At 62.0% G+C, this 21,458-nt stretch overlaps 2 protein-coding genes across 3 annotated transcripts in view; one reads left to right on the forward strand and one right to left on the reverse strand.

Annotated features, from left to right (window-relative positions):
* On the forward strand, nucleotides 1-9,915 carry LOC131416771 (sodium/mannose cotransporter SLC5A10-like). The gene is made up of 8 exons (XM_058559441.1): nucleotides 1-161; nucleotides 437-541; nucleotides 927-986; nucleotides 1,707-1,811; nucleotides 7,725-7,830; nucleotides 8,140-8,220; nucleotides 9,610-9,815; nucleotides 9,865-9,915. The coding sequence occupies exons 1-8, from the start codon at nucleotides 54-56 to the stop codon at nucleotides 9,913-9,915; spliced, it is 822 nt and encodes a 273-aa protein (XP_058415424.1). The 5' UTR covers nucleotides 1-53.
* The window catches only part of FAM83G (family with sequence similarity 83 member G), a 26,820-nt gene continuing 14,733 nt past the window's right edge, over nucleotides 9,372-21,458 (reverse strand). Inside the window, exons 4-6 of one of the 2 annotated variants that reach the window (XM_058559569.1) lie at nucleotides 16,696-16,820; nucleotides 14,707-15,949; nucleotides 9,372-10,393 (exon numbers count right to left, since the gene is read on the reverse strand). In XM_058559569.1, coding sequence (XP_058415552.1) covers nucleotides 9,986-10,393; nucleotides 14,707-15,949; nucleotides 16,696-16,820 — 1,776 coding nt within the window. In that variant the 3' untranslated portion in view covers nucleotides 9,372-9,985. Of the gene's footprint in view, nucleotides 10,394-12,141; nucleotides 15,950-16,695; nucleotides 16,821-21,458 lie in introns of both variants that reach the window. The other variant, XR_009222639.1, reaches the window with a different exon arrangement.

Here is a 21,458-nt window from a genome sequence, read left to right on the forward strand (position 1 = left end):
GAGCCCCAGGCTGCTTTCCACAGCAGCAGCACCATCTTACGTTCCCTCCAGCAATGCACAGGGTCCCAATCTCTGCCTCTGTCTTGCAGTCCTCGTGTCGGGCCAGCAGGAACACAGTGAGCGGCTACTTCCTGGCGGGCCGGGACATGTCATGGTGGCCGGTGAGTGTCCCCTGACTCCTCCCTCCCACCCCTCCTTCGGGCTGCCTCGGACCTCTAGGTCAGCCAGCAGCTGCACCCCTCGGGTGGTCACTCTGCGTGTCTTCCTCCCCAAGGCCACGGCCCAGGCGGGCTCGAGCCGGTGGTGATGGGGCAGGCTGAGGCTGGCAGGGGTCCCCGAGCTGGGGTGTAGGGATGGGTGCCGGAACCGTGTAAAGTACAGGGGCTGTGGAGTCTGGGTGGCCTGCAGCTGATTCCTCGTCCTCTCTCCCCTCCAGATCGGAGCCTCGCTCTTTGCCAGCAGCGAGGGTGCGGGCCTCTTCATCGGACTGGCAGGCTCGGGTGCGGCTGGAGGCCTGGCTGTGGCGGGCTTCGAGTGGAATGTGAGCTCTCGGGGGGACGTGCAGGCTGTGGGAGGGCGTGCCAACCTTGTAAGGCCTAGGACGGGGGCTCCACTGGAGTCCACCCCACCATGGCCACCAGGGCACTTCCTTGCAGCTCAAGTCAGCCAGTGTCCAGACGGGCTCTATGCGGCAGTGTTCTTGGTGAAGTCTGGTCTTCCGAATGCCAACACACCGGATAGAGCAGCGGGAAGGGAGCTGCTGGCCTTGGCCCAGGCCATCTGTTTACAGAGGCTCAGGGAGGGCAAGGGGTCGCCCCGGGTTCTCATGGCAAGTCTGGCCTCCAGACTGCTGGTCCCAGCTGTGTCTGGAGCAGGGCCTGTGGGAGCTGTGCCCACTGTCCTCACCCTGCCTCTGTCCCCCTCAGGCCACATACGTGCTGCTGGCCCTGGCGTGGGTGTTCGTGCCTATCTACATCTCCTCGGAGGTGAGTCTGCTCCTGGGCCCTCAGGCCGGCCTCTCCTGGGTCTGGGCCTTGGTGTGAGTTGGTGGTGGTGATGGGCAGGAGCCCCTGGCTCACAAGCTGGTGAACTCACAGGGCTGCGTTTGTTATTAGTCCCACTGACATTCCTGTCAGCCCGCGAAGGCAGGTCCCTAGGATTCAGCTCGGGTGCCTTGTCTGCTGCTTTCTACTGTCCCTGCGCGTGGCATCTTGGGCATGATGCTCTCTCTACCTGGGTCAACAGGCAGCACACCTGGGCGGCACACCTGGGCTGCACACCTGGGCAGCACTTGACTCTGCCCACTCCTTTAGCCCCAGCGGGGCAGTCACTAAGTCCAGTGGATTCCATTTCCTGCATTTCTCTCTGTCTGTCCCCTGCTCTGCCCCTCACCGCCACCTTCCCCATCCAGCCTGTCATAGCTCATCTGGATGCATCATAATAGCCTCCAGACTTGTCCTGCTGTCCCCAGCCATGGCCCCTCCAATCCATTCCTCATATCAGCCCTGAAGAGCCAATGTCAGCCCGCAACTCCCCTGCCTAACACCCTTAGGATACGGTCAGAACCCTTCCCCTGGAGTTCAGGGCCTGGTGCTGGGCTGTCCCCAGTAAGTGGGCCTGGGCCTCGCCCGTGAGAATCTCCTGGCCCTGAACACTGGGCGTGGTCTCGGGGCTGTGCTTACCCCTGCCCCCCATGCCTCCCCCAGATCGTCACCATGCCTGAATACATCCAGAAGCGCTTCGGAGGCCAGCGGATACGCATGTACCTGTCTGTTCTGTCCCTGCTGTTGTCTGTCTTCACCAAGATATCGGTGAGCTGCCCCCCAACACCCGGCTTCCAACTGGCATAGCGTGGAAACATCCCTGTTCTGAGGGCCCCTCAATGGACCTGACGTCCTCTCATCCATCTTTGCCTTATTTAACAGTTGATGAAACTGAGGCCCAGACAGGGACAGTGACTTGCCCAGGGTCACACAGTGAGTGTGACAGCTGGTCCAGGGCCCCCGGAATGTTGGCTGGGCAGCCTGTGTAGTTGGGGGCAGAACGCAGGCCTTGTGGCTCCTGCTTTGCCCCAGGTTCTAGACACGGGGCGTCGAGTGGGTTCTTAGTACGGGGGGTTGGTGGTGGCCGTCTGAGGTTGGCCTGGGTGTCTTCCCTGGGCCGACACCAGGGGGCGCTGAGAGCCTGTGCTGTCGGGCCCGTGCAGCAGCTGCGTGGGGCTGACCTCCTGCCCCCGCCTGTGGCTGGTTGGCTCCATCAGCAAGCTGACCCCAGCCGCGCCCTCCTGGCTGTGGGGTGCCATCCCAGTGGGCACCTCCAGGCCTCTTTCCCGTGGGGACCTGGCCCTGGGCCCGCTGGAAGGTTAAGAGTGGAAAGCACTGCTCAAGTGCCATCGGGACTCGCTGAGTGCGTGTCTTGTCCCAGGCCCTGACTTCACAGGAAGGGAAACCGAGGCCCAGGGAGGGGACATAACTTGTCCCAAGCCTCCTGGTGACTTTGTGGCAACACTGGGCCTTCTGGTTCTCACTCCTGAGTCTGAGGGCACCCTGCCCTCGGCCCCTGGGGCCCTCCAGCCTCCTTCAGCTCCAGCTCTGACAAGGCTCAGGAGGCAGAGGACTGCTTCTGGCCGAGTGAACCCAGACAAGACCCTGAGCTCGGTTTCCGCCCTCATGAGGAGGACTGGCCTGGCCTGCCTCTCTCGGCGTCTGTGGGGTGAGGGGGGCTGGTGTGTGTGTAGGGGGATGTGCCCGGTGAGGCTGGCTTTCTCCTCGGTGGTGAAGTCACCTCCTGCACATCAAGAACCCATCCCAGCTGCAGCCTATCTGGACAGAGACCACAGGGCCCGCCTGCTGCCGTCCCTCAGGCGGGACACTGGTCTGCAGAGAGAACACGCGATGGCAGGGTGCAGAGATCACCACCCTGACCCTCAGGCAGGGCTGGCTGGAACCGAGCCCCATCGCTGCGTGGCTCTGGGTCAGTCATTTAACATCTGGAAAATAGAGAAATCTAGCATGACGCTAAGGCCACTTGGAGCAAAGGCCAACTGTGGCCTCCAAGGTTTGGCCTCTGCTGCCTCACTGCCCTCACCTCTCCCTCTTCTCCCGTTGCATACATCACTCCAGCCTCACCCGCCTTGCACTTCCGTGAACATGCCAGGCACAATACTTGCCTCAGGGCCTTTGAACTCATGCTGCGGCCTCTGTCTGGATCCCCTGGATATCCACGTGGCTCACTCCCTCTCTTCTCTCCAGTCTTTCAGATCTCACCTCCTCAACGAGGCCTACCCCTGCCCATCAGGTCCACACGTCCTCACCTGCTCTCCGTTTTTCATACACATACTGTCTTCCCACATGCTGAGTGATTCACTCAGAATGTCTACTGTCTCCTTCATTTTCTCCTCTGTTCACTGACGTATCCCCAGTGCCACTGTGTGCCCGGCACACCTCATGGGACCGAGTGAGATGACACACGCCAGGCTCAGCTCTTTTTTTTTGGGAAAGGCTGGAGAGTAAATATTTCTGACTCTGCGGGCTATGTGCAAACTACTCGTCTTCGCCACTGGAGGGTGGAAGACAATCCCAACAGGCTGACTGGACTCTGTCTCTGGGCGCCGAGCCCTGACACCTGTGAATATGCCCGTGTATTGAGCGCCTACTGTGCGCCAGGCCTGAGTGGGCACTGGAAGACAAGAACGTCTCTGCTCTCAGGGAGCTTATGTTCTAGACAAGGAGAGAAATGAACAGACCAGTCCAGTTATATGAAATGGTAAAGTGTGATAAAAGAGGCTGACGCGGGGCTGGAGTGGGACGAAGAGAGCAGGGATCAGGCTCAATTTGGAGAGAGTGTTCTGGGATGAAAATCTGCCTTGAAGCAGCATCCCAGGTGAGCAGCTGGAGGGGGCGGTGGGGCTGGAGCCCGTGGAGCCACCGAGCAGGGAGAGGTGAGGACGACAGGGAGGGGGGCGGCCGGTGGATTTGGTTCTGCACACAGTGGAAATGCAGAGATGGTCTGATTTTCCTCCCAACAAGCCGAGTGCAGGAGGGGCCGCGAGGGGCTTCAAAGGGCTGGGGCCCGGCAGGGGGTGGTGGTGGGCAGCAGAGATGGGGAGGAGCATTTTGGAGAATCAACAGCAGTGGCTGGTGGGTCGTGTGCAGGGAGTGTGGCAAAGCTGAGAAGTTTCCAGAACCCCGAAGGGACAGTGATGGCCTCTAGGAGATGGGCAAGGTTTGGGGCAGGGGACACTGGGATGATCTGGGGGAAGACACATGATAAACCTGTGGCAAATGTCAGCAAGGACCACCCCTGCTTCTCTGCAGCCCTGTGAAGGGAGGGAGAGAAGGGCGTCCATGGCGGGTGGCCAGTGCGGGGGCAGGGTGGGGCCCCCTGAGGGGCACTGGTGCACATGGGGAAGGTGGGGTACTGAGAGGCTGTGCAGCCGCGGATCAGCCCCAGCATCAAGTCAGCTTAGCGGGACAGCCCCACGCCCTCCCTCACCCTCGCTCCCTCTGTGTCCTGGGCTCAGGTCCCCGCAAGCCAGAAAGGATTGTGCCAGGATTGGGGCCCACTCTCTCCGGGCCCAGGAACTCACAGTCCCAAGGGTCAGCCCAGCAGCCTCGGGCCCTGCCTCATGACCTTGACCACGGGCCGGGGCAGTCTTCTTTGAGCCGCGCCCTCCTCTGTGGAGCAGCTCATCACATCCACCTCGCAGGAGCTTCAGGAGACGCTGGGAAGAAAGTGCTCAGGCCCCAGCACCCCAGCCAGGGCTTCCTGGGCCTCGGAAGGTGGCTGGGTTTCTGGGCACGAGATGACGGGGAGCAGCTGCTGTAGGTAGAAGGTGCTGTGTGGGTGCAGCCTGGGCGTCGTGCTTCGGGAAGAAGGCACAGGAGGTGGTAAGGGCAGTTGGTGGCACACGAGTTTGGGGTCAGATCACAGAAAGCAGATGACCCTGGGCACAGCACGTTTCTGAGTGAGGGTGGAGCGGCGGCCGGAGGCAGGCACAGAGCCCTGAGAGCCACCCCTCCTTTGAGATTCAGCTCCCTGGCGTGTCCTTCTGATTTTGTTCCCAGGGTTTTGCCACCGTGGGCAAGTTCCTCTGGCTTGACCTCCCTGTCTGTGCCCTCAGAGAGTTAGATTAGATTCTGCATCTGCTCCTGGGCCACCCGGGGAGGGAGGCAGAGGGGAGTAGGCTCCCTCAGAGCCCTGCCTGCCCTTCCCCCAGCACCCCTGGCCTGCGGGGGTCTGCAGAGGCCAACGGGGATGGAGGGAGATGGGTGCCTGTGCCTGCCCTCTCCACATCCACTCCCTCATTTTATAGGTTAGGGCCACTGAGGCTTGGGAGGTGGTGACCTGCTCAAAGCAGAGGACTGGGACACGGTGGACCAGGGACACTGACCCAAGTCTGTGTGACTTTGGGGTTAGGGCTCTTAGCTTCTACCTGGCTGCAGCCTGCCTGAGCCCACAGGAGAGAGCCGGGGTTGCAGGAGAGGTCAGATGGACTGGTGGCGTCTAGTCCTCATCCAGGGACTCCCGCCGAGCCTGCAGGCACGCACACTGGCCGCTGTGTCTGCAGTGGCAGCAGTGCCTTCGCCAAACGCTGCGTAGGGTCCTGGAGGGAAGATGGCCAAGTCCCACCGCCACCCCTTCGTCTTCTTCCTGCCGCCTGTCATGCTCCGAATCACTCTCCGGGGCATCAGCTATGATAGGAAGGAAGGGATACAGTGGTCTCTGGGTGGCCGTGGGGGATTGGTTCCAGCACCCCTGCAGATACCAAAATCCACTGACGCTCAAGTCCCTTATGTAGAATGGCCTAGTATTTGCATGTATGTAACCTATGCACATCCTCCTGTGTACTTTAAGTCATCTCTAGATTACTTATAATACCTAATACAATGTAAATGCTGTGTAAATAGTCGTCCTACTATATTGCTTAGGGAATAATGACAAGGGAAAAGTCTGTACACGTTCAGTACAGAGGCAACCATCGTAGGCCTGTCAACCCGCGGTTGGTTGAACCCGTGGATTCAGAACCGCGGATAGGGAGGGCTGACTGGAACTGTCCCTGCGGAGCAGAAGGGTGAGGGGAGCAGGGCGTCTGGGATGACTGAGTTCTGGAAGATGCAATGCAGAGACTGGAAAGTTCTAGGCAGAGGGACTGGGTGAGCCTCAAAATACTGGGTGTGGAAGGACGGCTAGTCTGGCGTGACCAGAGTCAGCTCTGCTAAAGGGATGTGTGGCCAGAGCCTGAAAGGCAGGTGCTCTGAGGGCAGCTGAGGTCCAGGGAGGGGTCTTGAGCAGTGGCTGGAGGATGACCAGGTGGAGGAGGGGGCTGCTGCTTTCCAGAGCCCTACCGCCCCCTTGGTCCTCCCTTGCCAGACACCTCCAGTCTGATATCCGCCAGGGTCTGACCTTCGCAAAGACCCCTCCCCTCCCTGTGCCTCAGTTTCTCCTGTGGTCTCATGGGGCAGGGGGCTTAAGGAGTCCTTCCTGCCCTGATATTCATCAGCTCTGGGCTTCTCTGCTGGGGCTGGAGGTAGACACACCCCCAACACACACTCCCACACATGTGCACGCACTCACACATATGCTTCCAAAACCAGGGGCCAGAGCGAGGGGACACTGTTCTGGATGCGCCCTGTCAGCCTCCACACCGGCCAGCTCCTCTCCCGGAGGGTCAAGGAGGGGCCTGGGGGAGAGGTGCAGGAAACACGGCTTTGGAGTGAGAGCCGGTTCCACGTGGGCTCTGTGTCCTGGAGCTCCGGGCCTGTAGAGGTCAGGGGGTCCAGGAGCCTGGCTCTGAGCAGTGCTGCTCAGCTCCAAGTTGGGCCAGCCGTGGGGCAGCTGGAAGGGGCCGGCACCCCTGGGCCTCGTGCGTCCCGGTCCACGCACCAGCAAGTGGGGCCACCCCGCAGCCTTGCCCGGCCTTCTCCAGTCTCCTGGCCCCAGAGGCCGTGTTTCGGGTTGTCTCCCTCTACTGAGCCAGCACAGAATGGCAGGTTTGGAAATCTGGCGTGGCAGGAACCCCCTGCCCAGCCCCCGGGTCCCACAGGACGGGGTCCTGCCCTCCTCCACTGGGTGGGCTGGAGGGCACCTGTGGTCTGTGGGCCCGTTCCAGCGCTGGGGTTGTACGGCTCACTCCGGGGCTCCGATGCCTGCCCCACACGCTGCCCCAGGCTCAGCCTGAGACGTGGTCCTGGCTTCAGTTCCAACCCCGCTGGGGGTAGTAAGCAGGACTGCCCCTCTGTTCCCCCTGCCCACCCCCGGCACACATCTGGTCTCTTCTCAGGGGGCCCCTGCCTAACGGGGCACAGAGAACAGGGCGCGTTCCCAGCTATGGTCCTGGAGACCGAGCACGCGGACCTGTTTTCTGAGGCCCAGTAATCTCGTGGCCCTCCTGGACTCCTCATTAAGGACCCCTGGGAACTGAGGGGACAGCGCTCTGCCTTCTACCCCACTGGGCAGGGCCAGATGCAGTTAACAATGCTGCTCCTGGGGCCTCAGCCACTCAGGACTTGATTAACAGCAGCAGCGTCCCTTGCACACAGCTTGTCCACAGCCGGGACCCCTCCCACCCTCACGACAGCCCCGGCCGGTCGGGGGGGTCTCCCTCTCCTCATCTGTGGGGCACTGAGGCCACACTGCGAGTGAGTGGCCGAGTGTGGGCTGGCTTGTGCTCTGGCTCCGCGGTCACCTTGGGCCTCTGCTCAGGACTCCTTTCCCGTCCCCAGATCGACCTGTACGCGGGGGCTCTCTTTGTGCACATCTGCCTGGGCTGGAACTTCTACCTCTCCACCATCCTCATGCTCGTCATCACCGCCCTGTACACCATCGCAGGTAGGGCGCCCTGGCAGGGATTGGATGGGGCTCCCGCAGAGAGGGGGCTGACCACCGGCCTGGGCATTAGTGGAAGCCAAGGGGCTGGCGGGAGCCGGGGGCGGGAGCTGGAGGCAGAGGGCCACCTCCTCCCTCAGCCGGGAAGTGGCTGGTTTTGGTCAGACAGCTGGGATCTGGAGCCTGGCTCTGCAGGCCCTGCTGCTTGGTCCCAGTTCACCCAGGAGTGAAAGGCAGGGGACACGTGTGTGGAACAGCCGTCCCTCCCCCCCGAGGCCGGGGCCCCTCCAGCTCCCTTGTTCCCTCCCGCAGGAGGCCTGGCTGCTGTGATCTACACGGACGCCCTGCAAACGCTTATCATGGTGGTGGGGGCTATCATCCTGACTGTCAAAGGTGAGGGGCTGCCCCAGCAGCAAGCCTCTGGGGTCAGGACCCAGGCGCCAGTGCTGGGGATGGGGTGGGCTCACATGGTCCAGTCATGAGGGTGCCAGGCTGCCCGCCCTCCTCCTGCCCCCGCTGCCCGGTTGCATTTCTGTCACCAGCTCCAGGCCGGCCCAGGGATGGCGCAGAGCTGACCCAGGAACACAGGCCGTGGCAGCCGCCCTGGCTCAGGGCTTGACAGTGAGGGGGCCGAGGGCAGGTGTGCAGACACACAATTAGGAGACCACAAGACTGCCTGGGCGTCTGCGCCAGTTGTTCAAAATCACATACAAGATCCCAAGAAGCGCTGCTCTGGCCCGCTGGACAAAGGCAGGGGAGGAGAGGAGGGAGTTTAGACAGATCAGTGACCCTGGTCTGGGAGCACGGAGGAAGCTCGGAGGGCTGCCCAGAAAGGAAGTGAACTCTCTGTCCCTGGAATTATGCAAGCAGAGCCAGGAGGATCCCACACAGAGGGAACAGAGGCTTTTAAAGTTTCTTCCAGCCTCAGACTCTAGGATCCCGTGGCTGGGCCGTTTTGAGCCTTGTAGAGTGTTTGCACACTTGCTCTGAGCACTCGCCCCAGCCTAACCTGGGCAATGATGCTGGGGGCCAGTGTCTGGGCAGCAGGCTTCCTGGTGGGAAAGGCGGGGAGTGGGGCCTGGGGCTGAGACAGGGGTTTTCTTGTGTCCAGGCTTCTGTGTGTCTGCCTCCTCTCAGACCAGGGGCCCCTGTCCCCTGAACCCACTGCAGGGACCCAGGCAGCCAGGTGGTCTGGACAGGAGAGGGGTGATCACAGACACAGTAAAGGCCCTCAATGGGCCAGAACTTGGCCCTGCAGGGCCCTGACCCCAAGGCAGACAGGAACTGTGAGGGGCGAGCATGGTCTGGGCTTCGTGGGGGCCCTGGCCCTCCTGGGACCTGTTTCCCCTCTCAGTGCCACATCACCCCCAGCCACTCAGCTCTGCCAAAATCACATCCTTCAGAAGCCCCTGGGTCAAGACTTTAACACTCTAGACTCCTCAGGAAGGTCCCTGAATGCCCAGAAAAAATACTTTTGCTTCCTCGAATCAACAGTCTGAAGCCTGGCAGAGAACCCCTCACCCAAGACCAACAGGACACTGGGGTGCCCACGTGCAAAATGCTCATTTAATAGTATTATTTTAAATACAAATAAAATAGTCATTTGAACTCGCCTTTTTTTAAAACCGTCTACCCTCCATGCCCTTCCAGACACTGGGAAAGGGAAAGTGGGAAAAAGTCAAGTTTGATGCAACAGAAAGTCACTTGTGAGATGAGGGCAGTGGGGGCCGGGAGTCGGGGCCCCCAGCCACAAACCATTCCTATCCCGCCCCAACCCCTCAGCTTTCGACCAGATTGGTGGGTACGAGCAGCTGGCGGCAGTCTATTCCCAGGCCGTCCCAACCAGGATCATCGCCAACACCACCTGCCACCTGCCGCGCGCGGACGCCATGCACATGTTCCGAGACCCCTACTCAGGGGACCTCCCGTGGACCGGGATGACCTTCGGTCTGACCATCATGGCCACCTGGTACTGGTGCACGGACCAGGTGAGTGTCAACGTGGTTGCCTGCCCTGCCTCCCTGCCTCCCAGGGTAGGTGCTGGAGGGTCAGGCGGCCCACCTGCCAGTCCCTGGCACGGCCCCGTGAACACCTGCACGGTGAGTCTGGGCTGGGGCAGAGGCCGTGGACGGCCGGCTCCAGGCCCGGGGAGATGGTGCTAGGGGTCCTTGCGGTCCCGGGGGGCCTGGGCCCTCCGTTTAGAATCGGAGGAGGCCCACTGGCCGCCGCCTGTCCTGGCCTTCAGGTGTTTTGACTGGGACAGTTTGGAGTACGGGATTCCGAAAGGACTTGGCTGCTCCTCAGTGGCCCTGCCATCGGCCAGGGGGCTGGCATTTCGGGCCAACCTTGGGCTCCCAGGATCTGGCAGCGTGCGTGGCCCAGGGCCACCCTTGGCCTGCCAGTGATGGGGGCCTGCCACGGCTGGGCCTGCTTTCCTGGTAGAGCTCTGGGCGCCGTCGGCAGCAGGCCGGTACCGTGGGGGTCCCGGGGTCCTCCACGGCCGTGGGAAGCCATCTTTATCCTTGGTCCCCGAGGCAGGAACTCCATAATAGTGGAACTTTTGGCCCTGGGAGAGAGAGAACAAGGTGAGTGAGATCCCCAGGAGCAATCCGTCCCTTCCCTCGGGCTCTTTGCCGGGCGGCTGCAGCAGGACTCCTGGGTTTGCCTCCTGGCCCTGCCACTCACCAGCTCGTGGTCCTGGACAAGTTTGTGTCAACTACTTGGTGCCTCAGTTTCCCCATGTGTCATTTGGGAATAATCCTGCCTTTTGTGGTTGTGATAAGGCAAATGCCTCCATTCCTCGATGCCCCTGCCCCAGCCTCCTCCTGTAAACGGGGCTGGATGGGGTCGTCGGAGGCAGTGCCTTAATCCGGCCTGGGGCTCAGGTGAGTGCAGTCTAGTCCTCCCGGGGCTGTGAACCCACCAAGTGACCTCAGCTAGCCACTTGCCCTCTCTGGGCAGAAGCAGGCGATGCCCCCTGCCCTGCCTGCTTCCGAAGGCCGTGGGCAGCTGCGGGCAGCAGTCGGGTGGGAAACAGCCTCATGAGGCAGCAGAGCCTCAGAGGCCACAGGCCTGACGCCCGTCCTCCCCTCTGGACCCCCAGGGGCTTCAACGTGGGAATGAGGCTGCCAGGCCTATGGGGTGAATGAGGACGGCCTCCCCTGTGCGGTAGACCCGCCAATCCCATGCACAGGCCGGGACACTGAGCCCCAGAGGGCAGAACTGGGGTCTGCACCCAGAGTGGAGTGACTTCTCTGGGGACCAGGGCTGCCTGACCAGCGAGGGGAGTGCTCAGTGGGCTCCCCACGCTCTCCCTCTCCGAGCACTAGGTGCTCAGTATGTTCACCCGAAGACCCTCCCTGGGCTGGGACAGTGGGCAGTGATCCCAGTCGGGAGGCTTCAGAAACCTGGGAGGCTGGGCCTCATTTTCAGATCTGTACATGGTGCCCGAGATTCCCACGTCAACTGTGCCTCACGTGTGGGCCTCTAGGGACTGTGTGGGTGAGAGGCTGTGGAGGGTGTGCTGGGTGCCGGGACGGGCTGCTGCGCCAGCCCGGGCCCCTTCACCCTGGGGCACCCCTTGTATCCTCCCCGCTCAGCATGGGCCTGGCGGCCCTAGCGTGTCTGGGCGGGACATCCTTCAGGAGATTTTCCCATGAAGGCCAAGCGAGTCAGCACATGGCCTGGCCTCAAGGGCCTTGCTGCTTGGATAAGGGGGTCACACAGGGAGACGGAGGCAGAACACCGCTGACCCCAGGGTGGTCCAGAGTACCACCGGCACTGGGGGCCCACGGCCTGGTGTCAGCCTTACCTCCCCATCCTCCTCCCGCTCAGGCTGGGTCTGCCTGGGGAGCAGCCAGGCCTTGGTCCAGAGGCCCCCGCAAAGCAGGTAGCAGCGGGTTGGGTCCCACCTGCCTGCCTGGCCCTCCGCGTCCTGCTCTGCTGTGACCCTCACTAGCACCGGGGGCTGTGCGGGGCACCTGGAGGGCTAGCTCCACTCGCCCCTTGGCCAGGCACCCTCCAGGACGCCCAGGGTGGTCAGCACCAGGTGGCAGCTCCGTGTGCTGGAAGCACGGGTGCTTTTTGTCCTCCTTAGACTTCTCCCTCTCTCCTAGCTCATCCGCGATGCATAGGTGACACTCTTGTATCAGAAACAAACAAAACCAACACAGCAGGAGGCAGAGGCGTACTGGGCAGACAGCCGTGGCCTGGGCTCGGCCGCGCCCCTCCCTGACCTCAGTTTCCCTGTCTGTAAAACTGGGAGGCACACAGACCAGACGGCCTCCTGGGGTCCTGCCTGCCCTGGCAGTGTACCTTCTGTCACCTGCTGCTGCAGCTCCAGACGGAGGGTCTTCCTTAAGACGGCAGCAGCTGCGTCAGTCTTAACAACGACCACAAGCTCTCGGGCTTCGGACGCAGGCCAGGAATGCTGGGTGGTACCCATCACCTCACCTCACCCCTGGAAGGTTCTTGTCCCCATCTCACAGACGAGCAGACGGACAGCCAGGCCAGTTCAGGACCTCTCTGAAGGGTGGAGCCAGGGTCCAAATGCTCCTGGGCCAGCACCAAGCCGTGGCTGACCCTGAGGTGGCACCCTGAGGGAAGCCTAAACTCAGGGAAGTCGCGACCAGCCAGGCACGGGCTTGGCTGTCTACACAGCGGCCTCACTCAGTCGTTGCAGCAACCTTGCAGGTCGGTGGCAGTACCCACTTTGCAGACGAGGACACAGCAGTTCAGGGAGGTGAAGCGGCGAGCACGGCCTCTGGCAGGGCCACGCCAGGCCCATGCTGAGAGGCGCTGGGGAGCAGCAGCCCGCTGACACCACAGGGGAAGGCCCAGCCCTGCTGCCTGACACCTGCTCTGCTGGGGCACAGAGCCTCAGCATCCCCACCTGCAGGATGGGTGACAGCCACTGTCCCGCCTGCCTCCCAGGGCTGGCCACTGTGAGCCTGGAATGACGGAATGGGACACAACGTGCAGAGTTTAGGGAAACGCTTCCTCTCTCCTCTGAGGAGTGCAGCCCGGGCTCTTGCAATCCCAGGACATCAGAGGAGAAGGATCCACACAGAACCGAGTCCAACCCCCTCACTGTCCAGACAGGGAAACTGAGGCCCAGAGTGAGGCAAGGACTTGTCCCAAGTCACGGGATGCCGGTGGAGAAACAGGACTGAACTCAGCTTGTCCTGCATACCCAATGCTGCCGCCCAGGTGCCCTGGATTATGTTCCCCCAAGAGCCACGGCTCAGAGGGAGATGCTGGGAGCTGCCCGTTAAACTAACACGTTGGGAAAATAAGTTAAAATCACGGGTAATTCCTACTTCTGAATTGCAAGTGGTGATTTAAACTGCAGAACAGCCAAGGAAAAACACTTACATTTAGAAGTGATGGATTGCACAACTCTGTGAGCATACTAAAAACCGCTGAACTGTGGGCATGTGATTTATACCTCAGTAAAGTTGTTCTAAAAAAGTTAGTTTTTTTTTTAAAGTAGAATCATGTCAGAGTTGAGAGAGATCTCCGATGCCATCAGTTCCAATCACCCTTCCTCCTCCTCCCATTCTGCAGATCTGGAAACTGAGGCCCAGTTAGGATCTGCCTAAGCTACATGGGGAGTTTCCCTCAGGCAACTTCTGGCATCCCTCTACTACTGAACTGCAAGCTTTCCAAACCCAGGTCTGAAAGCTCCCGGCCTCTGCGAGTGACACAGAACACAGCTGGTGCCAGTGTTTGCTCCTGGCATGTGCACACGCACACTGGCTAAGCACTACTCTCGTGAGGGGGCAGGAGATCGGTGGGGGTTGGGGGGTAGTCCCTGACACGTCCCACCTAGAGTCTCCTCCAGCCCTGACAACTGCTGGGCGGCAGGCCAGGCAGGACCCGCACCTTCCCTACTTGACAGACGGGGAGACTGAGTGCCTGGAACGAGACTACCTTGGCCCCCGGTGCTCGGTCAATCGGGAAGAGCTCTGCTTCTGGTGGGAACCGTCAGGCTTGCGCTGTGGTGGTCTCGGGTGGGTCTGAGGCTAGTGGGACAGCGTCTGTCTCATGCCACTCCCTGTGGCCCACCAGGGAGAAACTCTGACACAGGCGTCCCTGAGGGGAGCTGGGCCTCCTGTCTTGTGTCCCCAGGTCATCGTGCAGCGGTCACTGTCTGCCCGGGACCTGAACCACGCCAAGGCGGGCTCCATCCTGGCCAGCTACCTCAAGATGCTGCCCATGGTGCTGATGATCATGCCGGGCATGATCAGCCGTGCACTCTTCCCAGGTAGGACAGGCTCCTGGAGCTGGGCCGGGGCTGCCGGGCACCCTGGGGTCTGGGCCCTTGGCCTGTAAAGGGCCAGGAGGAGCGGCAAAGCATGGATGTGAGCTGTTTCCCGGCCTGGGGAGCGGGGAGGAGAGTGGTCCCAAGGGCCACAATCAAAGGGATCACGTGGAGGAGGCTTGGCATAAGGTCCGGACAAGGACCATTTACTGCTGTGTTACCTGGGGGTGGAAAGGAACATCTGTGTGCCGCCGCCATTTCCTCGTCCGCAAACTAGGGAGCGGACCACCCATGTGGCAGGGCGGCGTCAACTTCCTCTAACGCCAGAAACCTGAAACCTTTGGGTGTGTTGAGTGCATCTCCTTTCGGCTCCTGGTAGCTGGCTTAGGTTGCCTTTATGGGACACTGGGGCTGAGGTCCCCAGAGTTGGTAATGACCTGCCACGTGTGTGGCCCTGCGTGGTTCCTACCCCTCCCCCGCCCCGTTCATCAGTTTCCCCGTCTTAACAAGGAAAGCTGTCTGAGCTAGGATGCAGCAGCCCAGCAGATGGCAGCTCTGGGCGCTCAGGCCTCGGGGAGGGGCTCCTGAGACCCCAGTGCACAGGGACCCCGACCCACCTGTGCTTCCTTGTCCGTGGAGCGCGGGGCCTGCATCCTCCTTGGAGTGCCCGCCTCCTCTCGCTCCTGACCCTGGGCCCACGGCGAGCCACCCAGGGGTCCACCAAAGGTCCCGTGGGTCATGTGGGGGGCACTGAGCTGTCGGTGGGGGTGCTGGGCCTTCCCGTTGGCCACCTGCTCTGAATGGCGCCTCCGGAGAGGAGCTGAGTGCTCCCTCACCTCGAAATACTCGTCTGACATGGAAGAGGCCACTGAAGGCCGCCGGGGACCAGGGCCAAGGCCAGAGCTGCCCAAGAGGCTGTCCTGGTCACTGAGGGTCACATAGTCGTCGTCATTTTCCTCCTCCTCACCATCCAGCCCGTTGGGGATGGCTGGTCCCCCGCCGTCGGGGTCATCCTGAGTCGTGGACAGCTGCCGCTGGGGCGGGGCAAGGCCTGGGCCAGCCATCCTGGGCAGCCTGTGGTCTGTCCCGTTCTGGGGCACCTCCTCTTCTGGGGTCTCCAGGCCCCAGCCAATACCACCACCGTCCTGGGCAAGCAGGTCTGCCACGGGGACTGTCCGGGGCTTGGGCACAGGGGGCTGTGGTTCAGGGTCTCCCCGGGGCACGCCGTTCTCAGCTGGGACCCCATCCTGAGGGGCCTGGGGCCCTGGGGTGGGGCTGCAGCCCTGGCTCTGCCTCCACAGCTGGGCGCCGGCCTGGGACGTGTCTCGGATCTTGATGCGGTTCATCTGGCTGGGCTGGGGGTTCCAGATTTTGGGGTCGATGATGTTGATGTAGCCCAGGATGTCACTGCCGGGCTCCGGGTCCGGCTCCACCCACGTGGGCAGGTACTCGAACATGTTGGCCCGCTCCAGGTTGAGCAGCCCCGGGTGGACGGGCGGGGGCGGCTCGGGCAAGTCTCCCGGCCGCTCCGCCAGCGCCGCACCCAGCAGCCCCCGAGGCCTCTTGACCTCCTGCTGCTCAGAGGAGGTCTTGGCAATCTCGTCAGCGCTCTTAGCCTTGACCAGCGCGTACTTGGGGTTGACGAGCTTCTTGGCCACGGTGCCCGAGGGCGCCAGTGGGACCACGGAGGGCAGCATGACGGGCTCTGGCTCAGGCTCCTTCTCCATGGGGATGCCCTTGAGGCTGACGCTGTGCGACATGAGGTACAGCTCCTGGAACTGCCGGTCGAACATCTCCACCACCTGGCCGGACAGCACGGAGATCACATTCCGGTCCGTCCTTGCAGCCGACCACGTGAAGCTGCAACACAGGGGCAGGGGCAGCCAGGTCAGGCACCTGGGGCCTGCCTCCTCCCTCGGGCCCCGAGTCCCCCTGCAGTGGGCGTCTGAGTGAGCCACTGTGCCCCCACAGGCCGGTGTTCATTAGACTGTGGCTGTGGGGCCCCAGATGGGATCAAGAAGTGAGTGGGGCAGAGGACAGGGACCAGCCTTGGGGTCAGACCTGAGTCTGCGACCTCAGGCAAGTCAGTTACCTCGAGCCCACTCTCAGCTGTGTAAAACAGCACAGTGCCGCGCTCCTCCTGGGTGCCCCAGAACCCCTTAAGGCTGCTCACAGAGTACCCGGAGCAGCCTGGACCCACTGTTGTCCAGCACACAGTGGCTGGTGCTGTTACTGGTGTCTCTGCCGCCACCAACCCCTCGCGTGGCAGCGGGCACCCTCCACCCTGCCAGCTCTGGCGTGGCAGGGCTCGCAGAGTGACCGCCCTGTGGGCTTGGGAAGACGCAGCCTGGCCTGGCCCACACCCCACCTGCAGGCTGGTGACACCTCTCGGCTGGAACAAGAGTCTGGAAGACAAAAGCCTTCCTCTGCTGCTTCTGGAGCCAGGCGGGCGGTGTGCGGGCGTGCCCCAGCCCCGCTCGCACCTCAGCAGTTTTGGGACCAATGAACCGGAATAACTGGGGCGTCATAAGGCAGGATTAAGGGGAGAAACCAGCTGGGAACTGGAGCCACCTCTACCCCCAGCCGCGAGAAAGCTGCAGAGTCACCTGTAGGAGCCACAGATGGCCCGGTCTCCATCCACAAACATGAACTTCTGGGCCAGGGCGCCCTTGAACTTAGTGGCCGACCTCGTGAAGAACTCTGTTCCCCCGCTGCTCCGCACCCTGAGATTCTGTGTGGGGGATGAGAGATAGAATCACACAACAGCACTGACCACACTGGGGGTGGTGAAGGCGCCAACCTCTGCCCGGGGCTCGGGGAGGGCTATGGGGGAGCTCAGATGGGGAAGGACGAGGCGGTAAGGCCTGGAGAAAGGGGGTGGTATGTGTGGGGACCACAGGGTCCGGGCCCAGCTGGAAGCAGTGGGATATGCAACTGGAGGGGAGAGTGAGGGCTGGTGACAAAGGGCGCAGTGCAGGATGGATGGGGCCTGGCCTGAAGAGTGTCCACAGAGCAGCCCCGGGCAGGGGAAGACCTGGCTGGCCAGGCCGGTCTGGGGGATGCTGCTGCAGGTGGAGCGAGGCTGCTGCAGGGTCTTTTTTTTTTTGTGAGGAAGATCAGCCCTGAGCTAACATCCATGCTAATCCTCTTCTTTTTGCTGAGGAAGACCAGCTCTGAGCTAACATCTATTGCCAATCCTCCTCCTTTTTTTCCCCAAAGCCCCAGTAGATAGTTGTATGTCGTAGTTGCACATCCTTCTAGTTGCTGTATGTGGGACGCGGCCTCAGCATGGCCGGAGAAGCGGTGCGTCGGTGCGCGCCCGGGATCCGAACCCGGGCCACCAGTAGCGGAGCGCGCGAACTTAACCGCTAAGCCACGGGGCCGGCCCTGCTGCAGGGTCTTGAGCAGAAAGGTGATGCGGACACATTTTAGGAAGGTCCCGCTGACGGCTGGGGGCTGTGCAGCGGGGTGGGGGGGGCTGCCCTGAGGGATGAGGGTCTTGCCTTCTGGCAAATCTGTGGGCTTTCCAGGATGAGTGACCAGCTAGGCCTCTCCCCGGGTCTTCTCCACACAGCTGTCTTATTGTCCCCACTGAGCTGTGCTCACTGAGGGCAAGGCTCACAGCAAACTTTCCTACTTCCCCTTGGGCCGGCCCACTGCCTGGTACCCAGGAGCGGTCCAGTAAATGGTCAAATCTCACCCCTCACTGGGCTTGCGCTGTGGCTGAGGAGCAAGCCAGGAAGGCCCTGAGAAATTACAGGAGGGCGGGCTAAGACCACAAGAGAAGAGGGGGGTCCCCCAGGCGTCACGAACAGAGCTGGGCCCACCCCGCCTCGGGTCCAAGGCCAGGTCACTCCTGCCCTCCTCTTAACTCTGGCCATGTACAGGTCCTCCCTGCCTGGTGTGGAGTTTATGGGTGTCCCTGGGCCCAGGCGCTGCAGGGCTTGGGTGCAGGCCCCCGCAACAGGAGGCGGCTCTTGCTCTGAGGGAGAGGCAGGTGTGAAAAGCCAGTGGTGGGGCATGGCAGACCCCCGGAAGGGCAGGGCAAGCCTGGCTGAGACCCAGGGATGGCTGAGGACACCCCAAAGTAGAACCTCGGAGTGGGAAGGGGACTTGGGCTCATCTGTGCGACACTGCCAGTGCTGTGTGTTAGAAACACAGGCTTCTGGGTGCCCCAGAGATCCAGCTCAGGAGAACTGAGGTCAGGCTGGGAATTTGATTTTTAACACAGCTCCAAGACTGGGCTGTTACACCTTCTGTGACTTCTCCACCGGTCACCCCCGCCCACTCGCGGTCCCCAGCTTATTAACTGCCCGCTCGTTCACTCGTTCACCGACCCCTGCAGAGTTCAAGGCCCCCAGCGTGCAGGGGTCCTGCATTGGAGAGCAGGGGGAAGGCAGAAGAGTAACAACCCCAGCTGTTGGGGCTGGGGAGGCTCCGGAAAAGGCTGGCTTCTGGGCTGTGAAAGATGAGGCAGAGCGGGTCAGGGTCAGGGATAGGGTTAGCATTCCAGACATGAGAATACAAAAGCCTGGCAATGAGAGCGGCAGTGTGTCTAAGAAACGCGAGGACTCGGGGGAGGTGGGTGGGTGATGGAGCCTACAGGGTGGGCCCAGCTGGATGCTGATGAAAGACCCTACACCTGCTGAAAGGCCTGGCTCAGCCCTGGGGGCAGTAGGGAGCCATGGGAGGATTTAGAGCAGGGAGTGACAGGGTTGGAGCTGCACCTCAAAAGCAGTTCTGGCATCCAGCGGGAGGATGCGTGAAATGAATGAGAAGCCAGAGGTGGAGAACAGGGAAGGGCTGCTGTGGGTGAGGGAGTGGGCCTAAGTTGGGGGGGGGGGCAACAGGGAGATGGGAGTGGGTCTGAGAAAGCCGGAGCCTGCCCTCCACTCCAGCCCACTGCCCCCAGGGGCTCCTGCATGCCTCCCTCTCTGCTCGGGGCAGCCCCAGAGCAGTGTCCACCCGGCCATTGAGGGGCAAGTCCCCATGGATGCCCACCCGGCTGTGGGGTGAACAATCATTTTGTTGCTGGGCCCAGCCCAGAAGGCAGATAAGCCTCTGCTCCCAGGGCTGGCTCCCCCCACCCCCAGGCTGCCTGTCTGCTCACAGCCAGCTCAGCAGGAAGCTGGCCCGGGCCCAGGACAATTAGTGCTTGTGACTTTGTACCCAAAGCAGAGCGTGCTTGGGGACCAGAAGTCAGAACAAAGATCCTGGAGGCAGCGCCAGGCCTTCCCCGCCACCTGTGCCCGACCACAGCCCAGCTCCGCGGCTTCTGTGGGTTCGTGGCCCAGCGCTCCACGTGCTGGGGCCTCAGGCCTCTTCTCAGCCTGGAGGAACGGCCGCCAGCCTCGGCTCCCTCTCACCAGTGTCTGCCCCACTCACCCTAGACTTTGTCCCAGTGAAGGGCTCAGAACGTCACCACTCTCATCTCAGAGTGACTCACTCCGTGTGAGAGGCAGGCCTCGCTGTGCCAGACTCTAAGCTAGTCTCCAGCCCTCTCTGGGCCTCAGTTTCCCTGTCTGCACGCTGGGGGGCTGGCTTCAAATCTAAGGTCCATCTGGCCCTGGAGCTCAGCAGCAGGTGGGGGCTGTGGCAGCACCCCCCACCCCCGCCAGGGCTGCTCCCCTGCTGGGTTGTTCCTGGTGAGCCCCGCCCCATGGGGCCTAGTCCGGATGAGGTAGCGTCTCAGGAGCCTGGCTTGGGGGAGCAGAGGTGGAGGAGCCCACAGAGCTGCATTGTCTCTGAGCCCTGGGACACCCCCCGCAGAGCGTGCAGCAGGAAGGGCGGAGGACACCCAGGCTGGCCCAGGTAGGGTGCCCTGGGCAAGTCCCTGGACCCTACAGAACCTCAGTTTCCTCCTACATAAGAGGGGCAGGGAGGATGGCCAGGCAGCGTCTCATCACTCCGAGGATGGCTTCTGTCCCAGCAGGTGTGGGGCAGGGCGGGGTGGCACTAGGGCTGGAGCAAACCCACAGCACCTGCCCCGCACCCCACGGGGCCTCCTGTGCTCAGGCCTGGGCTGGTGGGAGGCAGAGGGGACGGCCCCAGGCTCCTTGAGGCAGGGCGGGTCTGAGGCGTGCTTGAGCTCCAGCCCTGGCACCAAACGGAGGCCAACTTGGCCTCTCCACCCCTCGGTTTTCTCATCTGTGAAATGGGCCGACCCACCCTCCCACCTCAGGGCTGCTGTGAGGCCTGAATGAAGCTGTGACACATGCCCAGCACTCAGTGGGTGCTCTGCAAATGCGGGGTGACCAGGTGGGCTGTGACAGCACGTGCAGGGCCACAGGGGTGATTCCTTCCTCCAAGGGAGCAGGAGGGGGTTGGACATGGAGGAACAGAAAACATCTGGAATGGGGTGGATTCGGGCCCAGGGAGGCCAGGACTGTCAGCCATAGTGACCGTCAGCTGGGCTCAGGATGGGGAGTGACTTGCCCACGGTCTCCCGGTCGGGGGGGCCCAGCCCCTGGGGCTGAGGACAGCGTCCAGCTGCCCCATGCTGGCTCTTTCACTCCCCCTCACTTCTGCAGGGGCCTGCTGGCATCTTCTGGGCCCAAGGAGGAGAGTGGAGGCCCAGAGATGCATCCTGACCAGGCCTGGCTGGTGACAGGGAGATCAGGCCAAGTGTGCAGAGCACAGGGGACAGAGCCCTCGTATGGGAAGCGAGAGCCCGTGTGCCTGTGTGCTGGGTGGCTGGGCGGCCTCTGCTCTCTTCTAAAGGGCCTGTTTCACTCTCTGTAATGGGGAGGGGAGCCAACTTCGCCCTGGCCTCCCCGGGGCTGGGATGGGGAGCACCTTTGCGGGTGCAGGATAGGGCAGGGCTGAGCCAGCCCAGTGAAGGGCCTGGACCGAGGGGCTCCTGGCTCCTCCCTAGGCCGGGTCGCTCGGCCTCGGCACTGCTGCTATTCTGGGCTAGGTTGAGTCTCTGTTGTGGGGCTGTCCTGTGCATTGTACGATGTTTAACAACAGCCCTGGCCTCTTCCCACCAGATGCCAGTTGTGACCATTACAGACGTCTCGGGACGTTGCCAAACGTCCCACGCCAGGCAAAGCCCCTGGTTAAGAAGCACTGCCCCACACCCGGAATCCATTACAGGCCAGGCCAGGATCAGAGGCGGCGGGACGGGTGGGCAGGAAGCCCTGGGCACCAGACTGGGGCGGGGTGGCCTGTCCAGTGTGGAACCTGAGCTGCGGGCCAAGTCCTCACACCCTCACCATGCCTTCCCACGGCCTCCCTGGCTGGTGCTTCTTTGTTCATCAGCAATGGGTCTGGCCTGCGCCTGAGTGACTGCTGGTTTTTCCAGTCTGGCTGCACAAAGGCAACGAGCTTTTCAGATGAGCTAGGCATCTCACAGCTCCCGTCCTGTCCT

Source organism: Diceros bicornis, chromosome 18, assembly GCF_020826845.1.
Source record: "Diceros bicornis minor isolate mBicDic1 chromosome 18, mDicBic1.mat.cur, whole genome shotgun sequence".
Lineage (NCBI taxonomy): Eukaryota > Metazoa > Chordata > Mammalia > Perissodactyla > Rhinocerotidae > Diceros > Diceros bicornis.